The following is a 14,740-nucleotide window of genomic DNA, read 5'->3' as shown; positions in this document are numbered from 1 at the left end:
GTCTTCATTGTGTGTGTGTGTGTGGGGGGGGGGGGTGACACCCGAAGCCCTGTGCACCCACCCCTGTCCACTGTGCTCAACTCCCCCAGCTTGGATGCACTATGTCACATCACTGACTGTCCTCAGAGGAGCTTACAATCTAGTCCTACAATAGTCATAGTCTAATGTCCTACCATATTATTATGTAGAGATAAAAAGAGTAGCACTCACTGAAAAGAGGAATGGAGTGCCAAAGCATCAAAGGTTGCCCACACTATGGGATCCAACTGAAGCAAGCAAAAAAGTAGATGGAGGCTGGCACTTCCAAAAACGTATCGAGCTCTTTTATTGAATCTTAAATAAAAGCATGTGGCTATACGGCGACAGCCCGCTGTTTCAGGACTCAGCCCTTTTTCAAGCCGAGATATCCACAAGTTAAAACATCTTATCACACTCTTATATAGTGATACACCAACCTTGCAACCAATGAATTCAAACTTCAGCAGCCAATCACCTTTCCCAGTGGCTATAGCGGACCTGAGAGAAGACAAGTGGCTTAACATGTAAATCACAAGCATCTAACGTACTAGGGGGCAGAGCGGCGAAAACGCAGCCTAAACACACCCCCTATTCAATATTCACTGCAGCAGCTTCCGAGAGGCCAGCGCAACATAATAACAACAACTTGGGTCCCGCCCCCCTGCAGGCAAGAGAATACCTACTACGATGGGGGTGTGGAGGCTGTAGACTGGTTCCTATTGACGAGATCTGACGTATCTAAGGACCAGCGTCTATTCCTGATTGACTTACTGAATGTTGTTTTGCGTTGTAATTATTTTTCATTTATGGGCGAGTTCTTTCTGCAGCTGAGGGGCACAGCGATGGGGTCGAATGTGGCCCCGTCCTATGCCAACCTCTACATGGGCCTTTACGAGGAAGCTTTCATATACCCCAATCGTTTGTTTCAGCTACATGCTAGATGTTGGCTCCGCTACATTGATGACATTTTCTGTGTGTGGGCGGGACCGCGTTCGACTCTGGAGGCTTTCTTGTCTGAATTGTCCCTGAGCTGCAGAGAGATCAGATTGACTAGTCATGTCAGTACTGACAGAGTTTCTTTTCTTGACACATTGATCGAGAGAAAGGGTGATGGATTTTCTTCAGACTTATATGTGAAAAGCACAGATTGTAATTCATCCTCCACATATCAAGGAGGCAATCCCTAAAGGCCAACATAAGAGACTCTCAAGGATTGTGTCAGATCCAGGTGCACTAGAGAGACGACAGCAAGACATGGACTTGAAATTTTGACAGAGAGGGTATCCACGACAGGTGTCACGACAGGAGACCCGTTCGACTAAGAAAATGCATAAACAATTTCGCCTCCCATTTGTCTCTACCTATAATACCTGCAGTCAGGAGATAGGTAAGATTATTAGACGCCACTGGCACATGTTGTCTGAGGCTTTTCCGCGTATCCCAGAATTCAGGTATCCCCCTTTGTTATCGTTTAAGAGGGCTCCAACTATTAGGGATAAGGTATTTTATCATGTTCAGAAAGATTTGGATCCTGATAAAAAAGTGGGAACATATCCTTGTCTGGGGTGCCATCTCTGTGGTCATGTGGTTAAAGGTCCTGAATTTAGACACCCCTCAAAGGGTACTAGGTTCAGGATAAGAGACTTCTATACCTGTGAGTCAAGTTTTGTAATGTATATGTTAAAATGCCCTTGTGGGCTTGCTTATATAGGGATGACCACCCAAAAAGTTCGTGACAGGATCTGTTCCCACAAAAGTGCTATCAGGAAAAGAGATACCAAACAAGCAGTCTCAGCTCATTTTACTGAGTTGCATCATAGTGTGTCTCAACTTAAGGTACAAGTAATTGATGGGGTGCCAATGGGGTGGAGAGGGCGACATAGTAGAGTTAAAGAACTCTTGAGGAGGGAGGCTAGTTGGATCAAGAGGTTGGGTGTATTGGGGGAAGGAGGTTTAAACAGGGAGTACGAGCTAGGCTTCTGTATTTAATGTTTCCCTTTGTCTGATCACTTTGCATGTTCCTTTAAAATGTGTAACCTTTGCTCTTTTAATTGCAGAACTTCGTCTTTCCTATGTGGCTGGATCCTGTGGAGACACGTGTGCTAACTTGGATCGCTGCTGCGTTTCTGAGAGGTAATGGGCACATCGATATTTATTTATGTTGCTAGGCAACTGTTAGGCCCGGTTCACACTTGCGGTTTTGTAAAAACCGCACCGGATGTCCGGACCGCACCGCATCCGGACCGGACCTGATCCGTACGGTTCCTATCCGGATCCGGTCCGGATCCGGTCCGTTTGCATCCGGTTTCCGTGCGGTGTGAACACGGTTGCGGTCCGGATCCGGTGTCTTAAGGAGATATACATCCTGTAAATACCTGGGGTCTGGGAGGTCAGCAGAAGGGTCTGGGGTCATTGTTGGAGACAGGTGGACGTGTGGAGACCATCCGTGGATACAGAGACTGCAGTTGGGACCATGGATCCAGGCATTTTTTACTCGTAAACCTGGGAATTCTCTCCTTCCTGTTGTTCGCCTCCTGACATATCAGACATGTTGCTGCCAAAAAGAGCTCCAGCATGAAATTGCTGCTGCCCCACTAACGCTGGGCCCATGTGGTCCCCATCCAAAATGCATAGGAAGTGGGGTAGAACGTCCGGTTTTTGTAGCCAGTGTGTTGTGCGCTCTCCGGCTCTCATTGCTTTGTATTGGCCGGATGGTGCAGTCCGGCTCCGCTCCGGATACGGCTGCCGGAGGAGCCGGACCAAAAAATAGCGCATGTTGGAACGGACGCCGGAGTCCGGATCCGGTCCGGCTCCGGTCCGGCTCCGGTCCGGCAGAACGGACGCATGTGAACGGACGCATAGGCTTTCATTGCCATGCCGTGCGTCCGTTCCGTCCGTTCTGAAAGCGGTCCGGCTCCGGCACGGCGATTCCGGACGGCCACCGCTAATGTGAACCGGGCCCTACTCAGGACGTCCCCTGTATGGGAGATGGCGGCGATTGACCGCTTTACTTAGCGAGTCCATGACGTGTCTGGGGGCTGAACGGAGCCTGCCCAGTGAGGAGTGCATTGTGAGGCTCCTGGTGGACGTCACGGGCTGTCAGCTGTTTATTATACGCGTCGCGTAGTAGGTATTCTCTTGCCTGCAGGGGGTGGGACCCGAGTTGTTGTTATTATGTTGCGCTGGCCTCTCGGAAGCTGCTGCAGTTAATATTGAATAGGGGGTGTGTTTAGGCTGCGTTTTCGCCGCTCTGCCCCCTAGTACGTTAGATGCTTGTGATTTACATGTTAAGCCACTTGTCTTCTCTCAGGTCCGCTGTAGCCACTGGGAAAGGTGATTGGCTGCTGAAGTTTGAATTCATTGGTTGCAAGGTTGGTGTATCACTATATAAGAGTGTGATAAGATGTTTTAACTTGTGGATATCTCGGCTTGAAAAAGGGCTGAGTCCTGAAACAGCGGGCTGTCGCCGTATAGCCACATGCTTTTATTTATGATTAAATAAAAAAGCTTGATATGTTTTTGGAAGTGCCAGCCTCCATCTACTTTTTTGCTACCATATTATTATGTATTTATATAGCACGGACAGTTTCTGCAGCACTTTACAGAGTACATAGTCATGTCACTGACTGTCGTCAGAGGAGCTCACAATCCAATCCTATCATAGTGTACCTGTCACAATCACTCTTTACCTTCTTTTTTGGGGGAGGGGAAGGGGTGGGGGGGTGGGGGGTCTGTGGATAATCAGCACGGAGTGTCAAATACACTAGGTACGCCACTGGTAAAATCTTAAGTAAGAAGCTACCAAAGAATAGGGATGGAAACTAAAACAAGTCCTTTGAAACATCATACTTTATTAAAATGACAATTGGACTAAAACAAGCCCACCATCAGTAAATGCTTCATGCTTTCCATATATACAGCACAGTATCACCCACTTGAGGCATGCCATGATGAACAGCCTCCAGCTGGCAAGAACTGAAACTCCTATTTAGTATTACATGTATAAACAGATGACTTTATAGGAAGGTTAAAGTGTCATTTTCTTATCTGAAACGGGGAGGAATTGATCAGTTTAGGGAGAGTAAACACAAGGCTTTATCACAGTGGTACAATCATTAAATAAGGTGATATGTGTATTCTCAGTCATTGGATGCTGCTGTGTCACCCAAAGTGTTCATGCTGCATGGAACTTTCTAGAACAAAAGTGAAAAAAGTGACTTAAACATTGCAGAGCACATGCTTTCACCCAACAATAATAAATGTTTTGCCTTTATATTAGCCAGCCATGGGCCTTATGTGTAAAATGCGTGTGATAGAAATGTGTGGTCAGTGTCTGTCAAGCACCAACATTGTTCCTAACTCACTTTGAATTGACTGCCATAAACAACACAGACCCTTCTTGTACACGAGGCCCATTATTTTATGACAGAAAGGAGTATAAATGAAGAACAGAAACATGGTTTATAAATCTCTTCTGGAAAAGGCATATACAGCAAATAGTAATAGTATTATGTAGTTTGCGTAACAATGCAGTATTAATCTCTCCCATCCGCACACATTTGTCTTTGGCCCTAGAAGATTTGTAAGTATTGTGCTCAGGTGATGACGGTGGGTCCTTTCCGGCCGGTCCTCTCATGAATCTGGGAAAGCTTCAGAGCAATGGCTATAAGAGGACCCAACACTGCCTGTGGAAACAGAATGTCACTAGTAAAGCTCAGCTGAAGTCAGAACAAAGAAATAGATAAAGGGCAACAGGTTTGCATGTCTTTCCTCTATCGCCAAAAAGGTGTGGCTGCAACCCATAAGTGGGGAGTGTGATGCTACTATAACAAAGCAATTGCAAACCTTGTAATAAGTATGATAAAAGCTTAATTAAAGGAGGTGATTAAGTGGAGAAATAATTAGAAAATACAATAGCCCATATGTAATTAACTTTTTCTCCTAAGTTATTTTTAGTACTTTCTTGATTGCTGGGGGTTGAAAATGCATTTTATTGACAAGATGTGAAAATATCACCTAGGAGAATGTTTCCTTAATTGTTTAAATGAAGGCGACTGTTACTTTCCCTCGTACATACACATGCTAGGCTTTCATCACTCAGGGTAATGACAAACAATTTATGCTTCAGACATCATTCCACAATTGATGAAACAAACGACTGCTTAAACAAATGATCCACGAAGTTGCTTTGGCATTTCGAACGACCAAAATGAAGCAGTGTGTACAGAGCTATGAACGATTATTAAACAATGTTTGTTAAAGTCTAAGGCGCTTGTCACACATTCGCACATCGGAAAAGGATCGTTTGGCATTGTGGGTGCAATCACCTAACACCATTCAAGTCAAACTTACTTAAAGGATACCTTAGCGCTAACTTAAATTCAAAAAGGACGACTAATGTGTGTATGGGGAGCTGTGCGGATCCTTACTGCACCTCCCGTGCCCCGGCATCTCACTCCGTTCTCCGGTAATAATCGAATTCCTCCTCCTCCTGGTTGGCGCAGTGGGTGACCTCCGACTCAGATATACTGCACTGCACATGCACAGTATGTCCGCTAGGGCACCTTGTGACCACACGAACGTGCTTACGTTCACAAAGCACTCTAGTGGACATACTGAGCATGTGCAGCACAGTATGTCTGAGTTGGAGGTCACTGACCGCACCAACCAGGAAGAGAAGGAATTGGTTTATTACTGGAGAAAGGAGTCACAGGAAATGCAGTAAGGATCTGCACAGGCAGGTTCACTTTATAATTATCTCTCTTACCACAAGTGTTTTAAACTGAAAATTATGTTAAGCAAATGTTACATGGGCTTTATTAATTAAAAATGTTATTGAATTTAATTGATTCTGACGAATAGGGAAACATACAAATATATTCATGGCCAACTAACCTACAGTGAGGAAAACAGTTCCCATCAATAAAGGCCTTTGTTCAGTTGATGATAAGATATGAGATATGCACGTGCCAGCTGGGCTATTTGGCAGATAGTAAATCATGTGTAGTTTACCTGCAATTATTCATAATACAAAGCGTGCATTTGTTGTAAGCCAGGCATGACTAATTGCATGCCTCAGCAATCAATTTTATTTCTCTTTATGGTCTGTATCTGTGCCAAGTTTATGCTACAGTGTTTTTACACACAACTAAATAAAGCCATGTAATCCATATATTTTGGCCACAGCATATACTTTCTGCAATGCATTTTGTTTATAGAAAAAAGAAATATAGGTTTCTTTTCATGTGGTACCTAAATGTGTACCACTTTCCATAACAACATTGAAAACATTCAGTGTTAAATTCAGTGGATGAATACCCATCTCCACACATAAATGTCTCCTTGTCTTCTGCATGCACACAATGGCAGAGTGTGCCTTCCTCTGTGTACAAGCTCCTCATTAGCTGATGACAAATTAACATTTTAGGCTTGGGGCCTAGTACTAGAGCACTTTCAGCAGCGTTTTAAAATCATGTCATGGGGGTATATTATTATTTTTTTTGCAAATAGAGGCTTGTAATAATTGATATAGTATAAAGAAACAAAAAACAGAAAAAATACACCTTTATTTACAAATAAAATATTCTCATCATACTGTCATTTGAATGTTGTAATAACTAGGACAAATAGGCAAATACAATGTCTCTGACTGTCTCTGCTAGCAATAACCCAACTATATATAGAGGTATATTTCCTGACTTAAATCAACCCCTTGGACCATGATTCGTTGTCTGAACGACTGGGCTTGACCTTTATTACCACGTCCAAAAAGTAGGCTGGGTGTAGTCTCACAAGAAAAGGGAAATACATGTCTCAAAGCCATGTCTACAAAGGGTTGGGGCAAGTTTAGTTAAGGTAAAACAGAGACAGATTATTAAAACACAAAAATGACTATAATATCAGACTAAATTTACTTTAACGGGGGAGGGGGGGCGGGGGTCCTGTGGGTTGTTGCTGCACCCAGTCTTAAACTGACAATATTTGAACCATTGCACCAGAGATACTGTCACCGGTGGACTCCTTTGGATCAGAGAGCAGTGTGTTGCTCCTTTACTGATTAAAATTATGCACCTTTGAAACTCTCGAGGGCCACATAAATTGGTTAGGATTTGACACCTGTGCTCTACAATAAACAACATATAAACATGACTCAGAAACTCAGACACTTTCTCTGGGCCCAAGCTCATCTAGGGTGGACTAAGGCAAAGTGAAAAAAAATACTTTTTCTGTGCTACTGAGTACAAGAACTGTGTGGCTTGTACACATAGTCGGTATCCATGATAAAAAGAGGGTGCATTAGTACACAAGGCATGCGTTTCTTGCAGATATGAAAAGAAACCATACATGCTGAACTATATATATTAGTATTAAAGAAACATATGCTGTCATCCAGATTACATCTTTTTCAAGGAAGAGATGGCTTATTTTGGCAATACAGCATCAAGCCGAATGCTACATGTATTACAACAACATAGCTCCATGGTAAAAATAAATTGTATCTAAGTCAGTTTGTTTGAAGTTTAGACCTTTCATCTATTGAAAACATTAAAAAACAAAACTATAACAAAGGAGACCCCAAGATGCTGAAACCCTATATTAGGCAAGAATGGGACAACATTTCCCTGTCAAAACTACATGAACATTTTTTTCCAAATGTTTAGAGGATGTTGTCAAAACAAGAGGTGATGTAACATAGTGGCACACATGCCCTGTCCCAACTCTTTTTTAGAATGTGTTGCTGGCATCAAATTAAAAGGAACATGGATTACAAAAAAAAAATCACATTTTTTGTACTTTAGTTAAATATATGGTTTACATCATTTACAAATCATCCCAATCTATTTTTATTCCTATTTTGCATAGTGTTCCAACTTCTTTGGAAATGGCGTTATCCAAAAAAGGTCACGTAGTAAGTACCATATTCTCATTTAGGCATTTTTAATTGAACAATTCAACAACCACATCATAACTGCTGCACCTGGAGAAGTAAGTGGCTGTGCTGCCTGGTAGGCGTACGTTAAAAAAGGGCGCCGGGAAAAAAGGGCGCAGGGTTTTAAAAGATAATCATGAATAACGTTTAAAAAAAATTTGTGTTATATTTCGTTTAAAAATAATGTTTTATAAAGTTATAAATCATTAAATAATGTGTATAAAATCGGCAATTTTAAAAACGTTAATCTTCCCTGTTTAAGAATTGAAATTTATAATAACGTTTTATAAAACATTAATAAGAATTTTACTAAAGCTATACCTAACCCTACTCTCACACAGAACCCTCCCTGTACCTATCCCTAACCCCTAGACCCCCCTGTTGGTGCCTAACCCTAAGACCCCCCCTGTTGGTGCCTAAACCTAAGACCCCCCTGTTGGTGCCTAAACCTAAGACCCCCTGGTGGTGCCTAACCCTAAGACCCCCCTGTTGGTGCCTAAACCTAAGACCCCCCTGTTGGTGCCTAAACCTAAGACCCCCCTGTTGGTGCCTAAACCTAAGACCCCCCTGGTGGTGCCTAAACCTAAGACCCCCCTGTGATAAGCATTAATAACGTTTTAAAAAAATATGGTGCGGTTTTTCGTTTAAAAATGTAAAAAAAAAAAAACTTGTACGGTTTTTCGTTTAAGAGTAATGTTTTAAAAAAATATTGTACTGTTTTTCGTTTAAAAATAATGTTTAAAAAATTAAAAATCATTAAATAATGTGTAATCATGACAAACAGTTATAAAACATTAAAAGTCTCCGGGCGCCGCTTTTAAAACGTTATTTTTCTCCGGCGCCCTTTTTTCCTGTTGGGCGCCGATTAAACGATATTTATTATGGGAGTGAATGGCGGCGCCCTTTTTGTCCACCTGCCTCATGCGCCCAAATTTCCTGCTTCCGCCTGGTAGTGTATCTGATGAGCATTGCTTGGGGATTGGGATTGAATAAAAGTACGGTAGTATAATGTGCAGGAATTGTATTTAGGGTGGGCCTGGAGTGGGAAGTCAGTTAAATATTTTTGGGTAATGTAACATATGGCAGTACAGTAGATACTATATTGGGTAAAGTATTGAAATGCCCCTCCAAATCATTGAATCCAGGTGTTCCAGTCACTTCTATAGCCACAGATGTATAAAATCAAGCACCTAGGCATGCAGACCACTTCTACAAACATTTGTGAAGGAATAGTTTATTCTCAGGAGCTCAGTGAATTCCCACGTGGTAACATGATAGGATGGCTCCTGTCCCATAACTCCATTCTTGGAACTTCCTCCCCACTAAATATTCTGTGTCCAATTGAGTACTTGATATTATAACAAAGTGGAAGAAATTAGCAATAACAGCCATAAAGTTGTGGGCCACAAAAAAAAAATCACACAGTAGGATCAGCCAATACTGCAGCGTACATTATGCAAAAGTTACCATTTTCTAAGGAATCAATAGTTAAAGACCATCTAAGTTTGTATGGCCTTCAGATTAGCTTGAAAACTGTGTAGAGAGCTTCATAGAATGGGTTTCTGTGGCTGAGCTGCTATATCCAAGCCTCACATCACCAAGTGCAATGCACAGCTTCAAATGCACTAATGCAGTAGTGTAAAGCATGCCACCACTAGACTATAAAGTAATGGATATGTGTACTCTGGAGTGACAAATCATTATTCTCTGTCTGGGAATTTGATTTATGGTGCTTGTCTGACTGCAATGTGCTAAGGGTAAAGTTTGGTGAAGGAGAAATTATGGTGTGGGTGGTTTTTCAAGTTTAGGCTTGGACCTCTAGTTCCAATAAAAGGAACTCTGAATGTTTTAGGATACTAAAAACATTGTGGACAGTTTCATGCTCCCAGCTTTGTGGAAACAGTTTTGGGATTGCACCTTCCGCATCAGTGCGCAAAGCAAGGTTCTAAAAGACATAGATGAACGAGTTTGGTGTGGAGGAATGTCACTGGCCTACACAAAGCCTTGACCTCAACCTGACAGAACACCTTTGAGATCAATCAGAGTGGAGACTGTGAGTAGTGTTGGGCGAACAGTGTTCGCCACTGTTCGGGTTCTGCAGAACATCACCCTGTTCGGGTGATGTTCGAGTTCGGCCGAACACCTGACGGTGCTCGGCCAAACCGTTCGGCCACATGGCCGAACTAAGAGCGCATGGCCGAACGTTCCCCGAACGTTCCCCGAACGTTCGGCTAGCGCTGTGATTGGCCGAACGGGTCACGTGGTTCGGGCCCGAACGCGCTCTGATTGGCCGAACGGTCACGTGGTTCGGGTAAATAAATACCCGAACCACGTCATATCTCCGCCATTTCTCTGTGGGTTTAGCTTTGGGTAGGCAGGCAGGGTAGTTCGCTCTCCAGCCACGCTAGCCAGGGTCCCCCCCAGTCATTGTGTGTCGCTGCTGGGAACAGTAGTACACCGCTCGCTCAGCCACACTATATATATAGCATTGTTTACTGCCACTGTGTACCTCGCTCAGCCACGCTATATATAGCATTGTGTTTTCTGACACTCTGTGTACACGGCTTAGCCTGGCTATATAGCATTGTGTGTACTGCCACTGTGCACCTCGCTCAGCCACGCTATATATAGCATTGTGTTTTCTGACACTCTGTGTACACGGCTTAGCCTGACTATATAGCATTGTGTGTACTGCCACTGTGCACCTCGCTCAGCCACGCTATATATAGCATTGTGTTTACTGCCACTCTGTGTACACCGCTCAGCCAGACTATATACCATTGATTACTGACACTCTGTGTACACCGCTCAGCCAGACTATATACCATTGTTTACTGACACTCTGTGTACACCGCTCAGCCAGACTATATACCATTGTTTACTGACACTCTGTGTACACCACTCAGCCAGACTATATACCATTGTTTACTGACACTCTGTGTACACCGCTCAGCCAGACTATATACCATTGTTTACTGACACTCTGTGTACACCGCTCAGCCAGACTATATACCATTGTTTACTGACACTCTGTGTACACCGCTCAGCCAGACTATATACCATTGTTTACTGACACTCTGTGTACACCGCTCAGCCAGACTATATACCATTGTTTACTGACACTCTGTGTACACCGCTCAGCCAGACTATATACCATTGTTTACTGACACTCTGTGTACACCGCTCAGCCAGACTATATACCATTGTTTACTGACACTCTGTGTACACCGCTCAGCCAGACTATATACCATTGTTTACTGACACTCTGTGTACACCGCTCAGCCAGACTATATACCATTGTTTACTGACACTCTGTGTACACTGCTCAGCCAGACTATATACCATTGTTTACTGCCACTCTGATTCTGCTGGGAACAGTAGTACACCGCTCGCTCAGCCAGACTATATAGCATTGTGTTTACTGCCACTCTGTGTACACCGCTCAGCCACACTATATAGCATTGCGTACTCTGCCAGTCAGTGTGTATATTGCTGGGATCAGTAATACTCCACTCACCGTCAACCACTATATGAGCTCAACATGAGTTCCCCAGAGACCTCCGCTGTGAGCAGCACTCCCAACAACAGCAACAGCCAACGCCCCACGCAAGCTATAACATCCACCCCAGCAGCCAGTGGTCAGCAGCAGCCCTCCCCGGAGGAGAACGTTGTGTCCATCGGTCCGTCGCCAGAGCGATTAATGAGGGCTGCCATTGAGGAGATGATGGGGCCTGATGTGGAGGAGGAGGTCTTGCTCAGGCCAGCATCCCAAGTTAATGTTGAGGACGATGAGGGGTCTGTGTCTGGGGATGTTGGGGTGGCAGAGGTGGTGGGTGGGTCAGACTCAGGAGAAGAGTTGTATGATGAGGATGATGATCGGGACCATCTGTATGTGCCTCAGAGTCCGACCCCGGAAAACATGTTGTATCGTGTGTTTAGGTACTAAAATCTGCGTTCCCTCCCAGTAGTGTTGGGCGAACAGTGTTTGCCACTGTTCGGGTTCTGCAGAACATCACCCTGTTCGGGGTGACTATATAGCAGACTATATAGCATTGTGTTTAATGCCACTCTGTGTACACGGCTCAGCCACACTATATAGCATTGTGTTTACTTCCACTCTGTGTCTGCTGGGAACAGTAGTACACCGCTCACCCGCCACTGTATAGCATTGTGCTCTGTGTCGCTGCTGACAATAGTGGTACACCGCTCACCCACCACTGTATAGCATTTCTGTACTGCCACTGTACTGCTGCCAGTCAGCGTGTACTTTAAGGATAAGTGAAATGAGGAAGAAATCCGGTGAAAGAGGGAGGGGCAAGGGAAGAGGTGTTTCCCCTGACGGTTCACGTACAGGCCACAGGGGAGCACCCAAGAAAACCCACTCAATACCGCCCATGTTGTCCAGGACAACAACCCTCACAGATCCAAAAGAACAGGACCAGATAATTACTTGGATGACCTCTCAAGCGTCCAGCAGTGGGTTAAGCAGCACCAGCACATCACGCACGAGGTCCGAGTCCTCAGCCAGTTACAAGGAGCCAGTGGGCACAAAGCTGACACAACCGGCAGCGACACCACGCACACAACTGCCAGATAACCAGACGACGTTGGAGTGAGCTGCGCAGAGGTTGTTCTGGGGAGCTCTACTCCACGGCGGCGGCCCCCCACAATGACATATGACGAGTTTGAGGAGATGGAAGAGGAGGGTATGGACAATGTTGACATAGCCCCAGATTTTGTTTGTGAACGAGAACATCGCCGTCGTAGCAGCAGCACAGATGAGTCTGTTGAGGAACCCACTGCTGCACGAGTTCGCCTTGTGCCACAAGGTAGGCGGCGCGCAATTTCAGGCACCGCAAGCATGGAAGTTCAAGTGAGAGGCAAAAGAGGCGCAAACAGAAATCGCCAGCAAGGCAGGTGCTCCAAAGTCTGGGCTTTCTTTGAAGACTGCACTGAGGATGTTACCATGGCGATTTGCAAGGTGTGCAAGACCCGCCTGAGCAGGGGGAAAAGTATTAACAACCTCTCCACCACCAGCATGAGCCGCCACATTCTATCCAAACATCCCACTCTGTGGGCAAACGCGGCAGGACAGGGTACCACCAGCAACACTGCCTCCCTTGGGTTCACCAGACTCACCACCAGACCCGCCTTAGCAGCAGCAGTAGCCCAGCCATTGCGTGGTTCACAACATTCACAAACATCAGACGATGCTGACACTGTCACTTTCCGGACTAGTGCTCTTGAGGTCTCCCAGTGTTCATCAAACACAACAACCAACAGCCCTTCGGTGTGCAGCCCTACGGTTGAGTTGTCTGTCTCTGAGATGTTTGAGTGCAAGAGGAAATTGCCAGCAAATGACCCCCGGGCCGTGGCAGTAACAGCCAGCCAGCATAGCCAAGGTTCTGGCCTGCGAAATGCTGCCATATCGAGTGGTGGAGACAAACAGCTTCAAGGGCATGATGTCAGTGGCCATCCCACGTTACGTGGTTCCCAGCCGCTACCACTTTGCGCGCTCTGCAGTGCCTGAGTTGCATGAGCACGTGGTCAGCTAAATAACCCGAAGGTTGAAGAATGCCGTTGCCTGCAAGGTTCACCTCACCACTGACACCTGGACGAGTGCGTTCGGCCAGGGTCGATACATCTCCCTTACCGCGCACTGGGTGAACCTTGTGGAGCCTGGCAGCGATTCCTCACCTGCTACGGCGCGGGTGTTGCCCACGCCGCAAACAGCTGCACCGCCGTCCCTCCCACTGGATAACAACAGCAGCACCTACCTCTCTGACTCCTTCTCCTCCAACGCATCTCAAAGCTGTACCTCATCCGGAAACGCTAACCCAGCACCAGCAGCAGTAGGATCGTGGAAGCAGTGCAGCACAGCTGTTGGCATGCGTCAGCAAGCGTTGCTGAAGCTGATCTGCCTTGGGGATAAGCAGCACACAGGGGAGGAAATTTGGAGGGGAATAAAGGAACAGACGGATTTGTGGCTGGCACCGCTGGACCTGAAACCGGGCATGAAGCTAGACACCTGGCACGAACTGGCAATGTACGCAATAGAGGTGCTGGCTTGCCCGGCAGCCAGCGTTATGTCGGAACGCTGTTTCAGTGCTGCCGGAGGCATCGTCACAGATCGGCGTATCCGCCTCTCCACAGAAAATGCAGACCGTCTGACTCAAATTAAAATGAATCAATCCTGGATTGGAAACGACTACGCAACACTCCAGGACCCCAACCAAGTAACATGACCAATGAACATCTGGGATGGTTTAGCGTTTCCGGTCCCTGTTTATTGAACCTCTCATCTGTATTACATTTATGACTGCATGGCGGCAAAAAGCATTGCTGCTATATCCGCACGCTTTTTGTCCTCATGCAAGGCCTGGGTTGTTGTGTCTCAAAAAGCATGGCCTTCTTCTCCTCCTGCGCCTTCTCCTGTTCCATCACGTGTGCTGCTGCTGCTGGGTTAGCGTTGCCGCCCGGTCCCTGTTTATTGAACCTCTTATCTTTATTACATTTATGACTGCATGCATGGCGGTAAAAAGCATGCTATCCGCACGCTTTTTGTCCTCATGCAAGGCCTGGGTTGTTGTGTCTTACAAAGCTTGGCCTTCTCCTCCTGCGCCTCCTCCTGTTCCATCACGTGTGCTGCTGCTGCTGCTGCTGCTGGGTTAGCGTTGCCGGTCCCTGTTTATGGAACCTCTTATCTTTATTACATTTATAACTGCATGGCGGTACAAAGCATGCTATCCGCACGCTTTTTGTCCTCATGCAAGGCCTGGGTTGTTGTGTCTC

At 45.6% G+C, this 14,740-nt stretch overlaps 1 protein-coding gene across 2 annotated transcripts in view; it reads right to left on the bottom strand.

The window, feature by feature from the left end:
• Positions 1-3,849: 3,849 nt before the first annotated feature.
• The window catches only part of PGM5 (phosphoglucomutase 5), a 232,757-nt gene continuing 221,866 nt past the window's right edge, over positions 3,850-14,740 (bottom strand). For both annotated transcript variants that reach the window (XM_068236008.1, XM_068236018.1), the window contains exon 11: positions 3,850-4,703. In XM_068236008.1, coding sequence (XP_068092109.1) covers positions 4,614-4,703 — 90 coding nt within the window. In that variant the 3' untranslated portion in view covers positions 3,850-4,613. The remainder of the gene's footprint in view (positions 4,704-14,740) is intronic.

Source organism: Hyperolius riggenbachi, chromosome 1 (genome assembly GCF_040937935.1).
Source record: "Hyperolius riggenbachi isolate aHypRig1 chromosome 1, aHypRig1.pri, whole genome shotgun sequence".
In the NCBI taxonomy this organism is placed as follows: Eukaryota; Metazoa; Chordata; class Amphibia; order Anura; family Hyperoliidae; genus Hyperolius; species Hyperolius riggenbachi.
The sequence above is the reverse complement of the archived record's forward strand: the minus strand, read 5'-3'. Positions and strand labels throughout refer to the sequence as shown.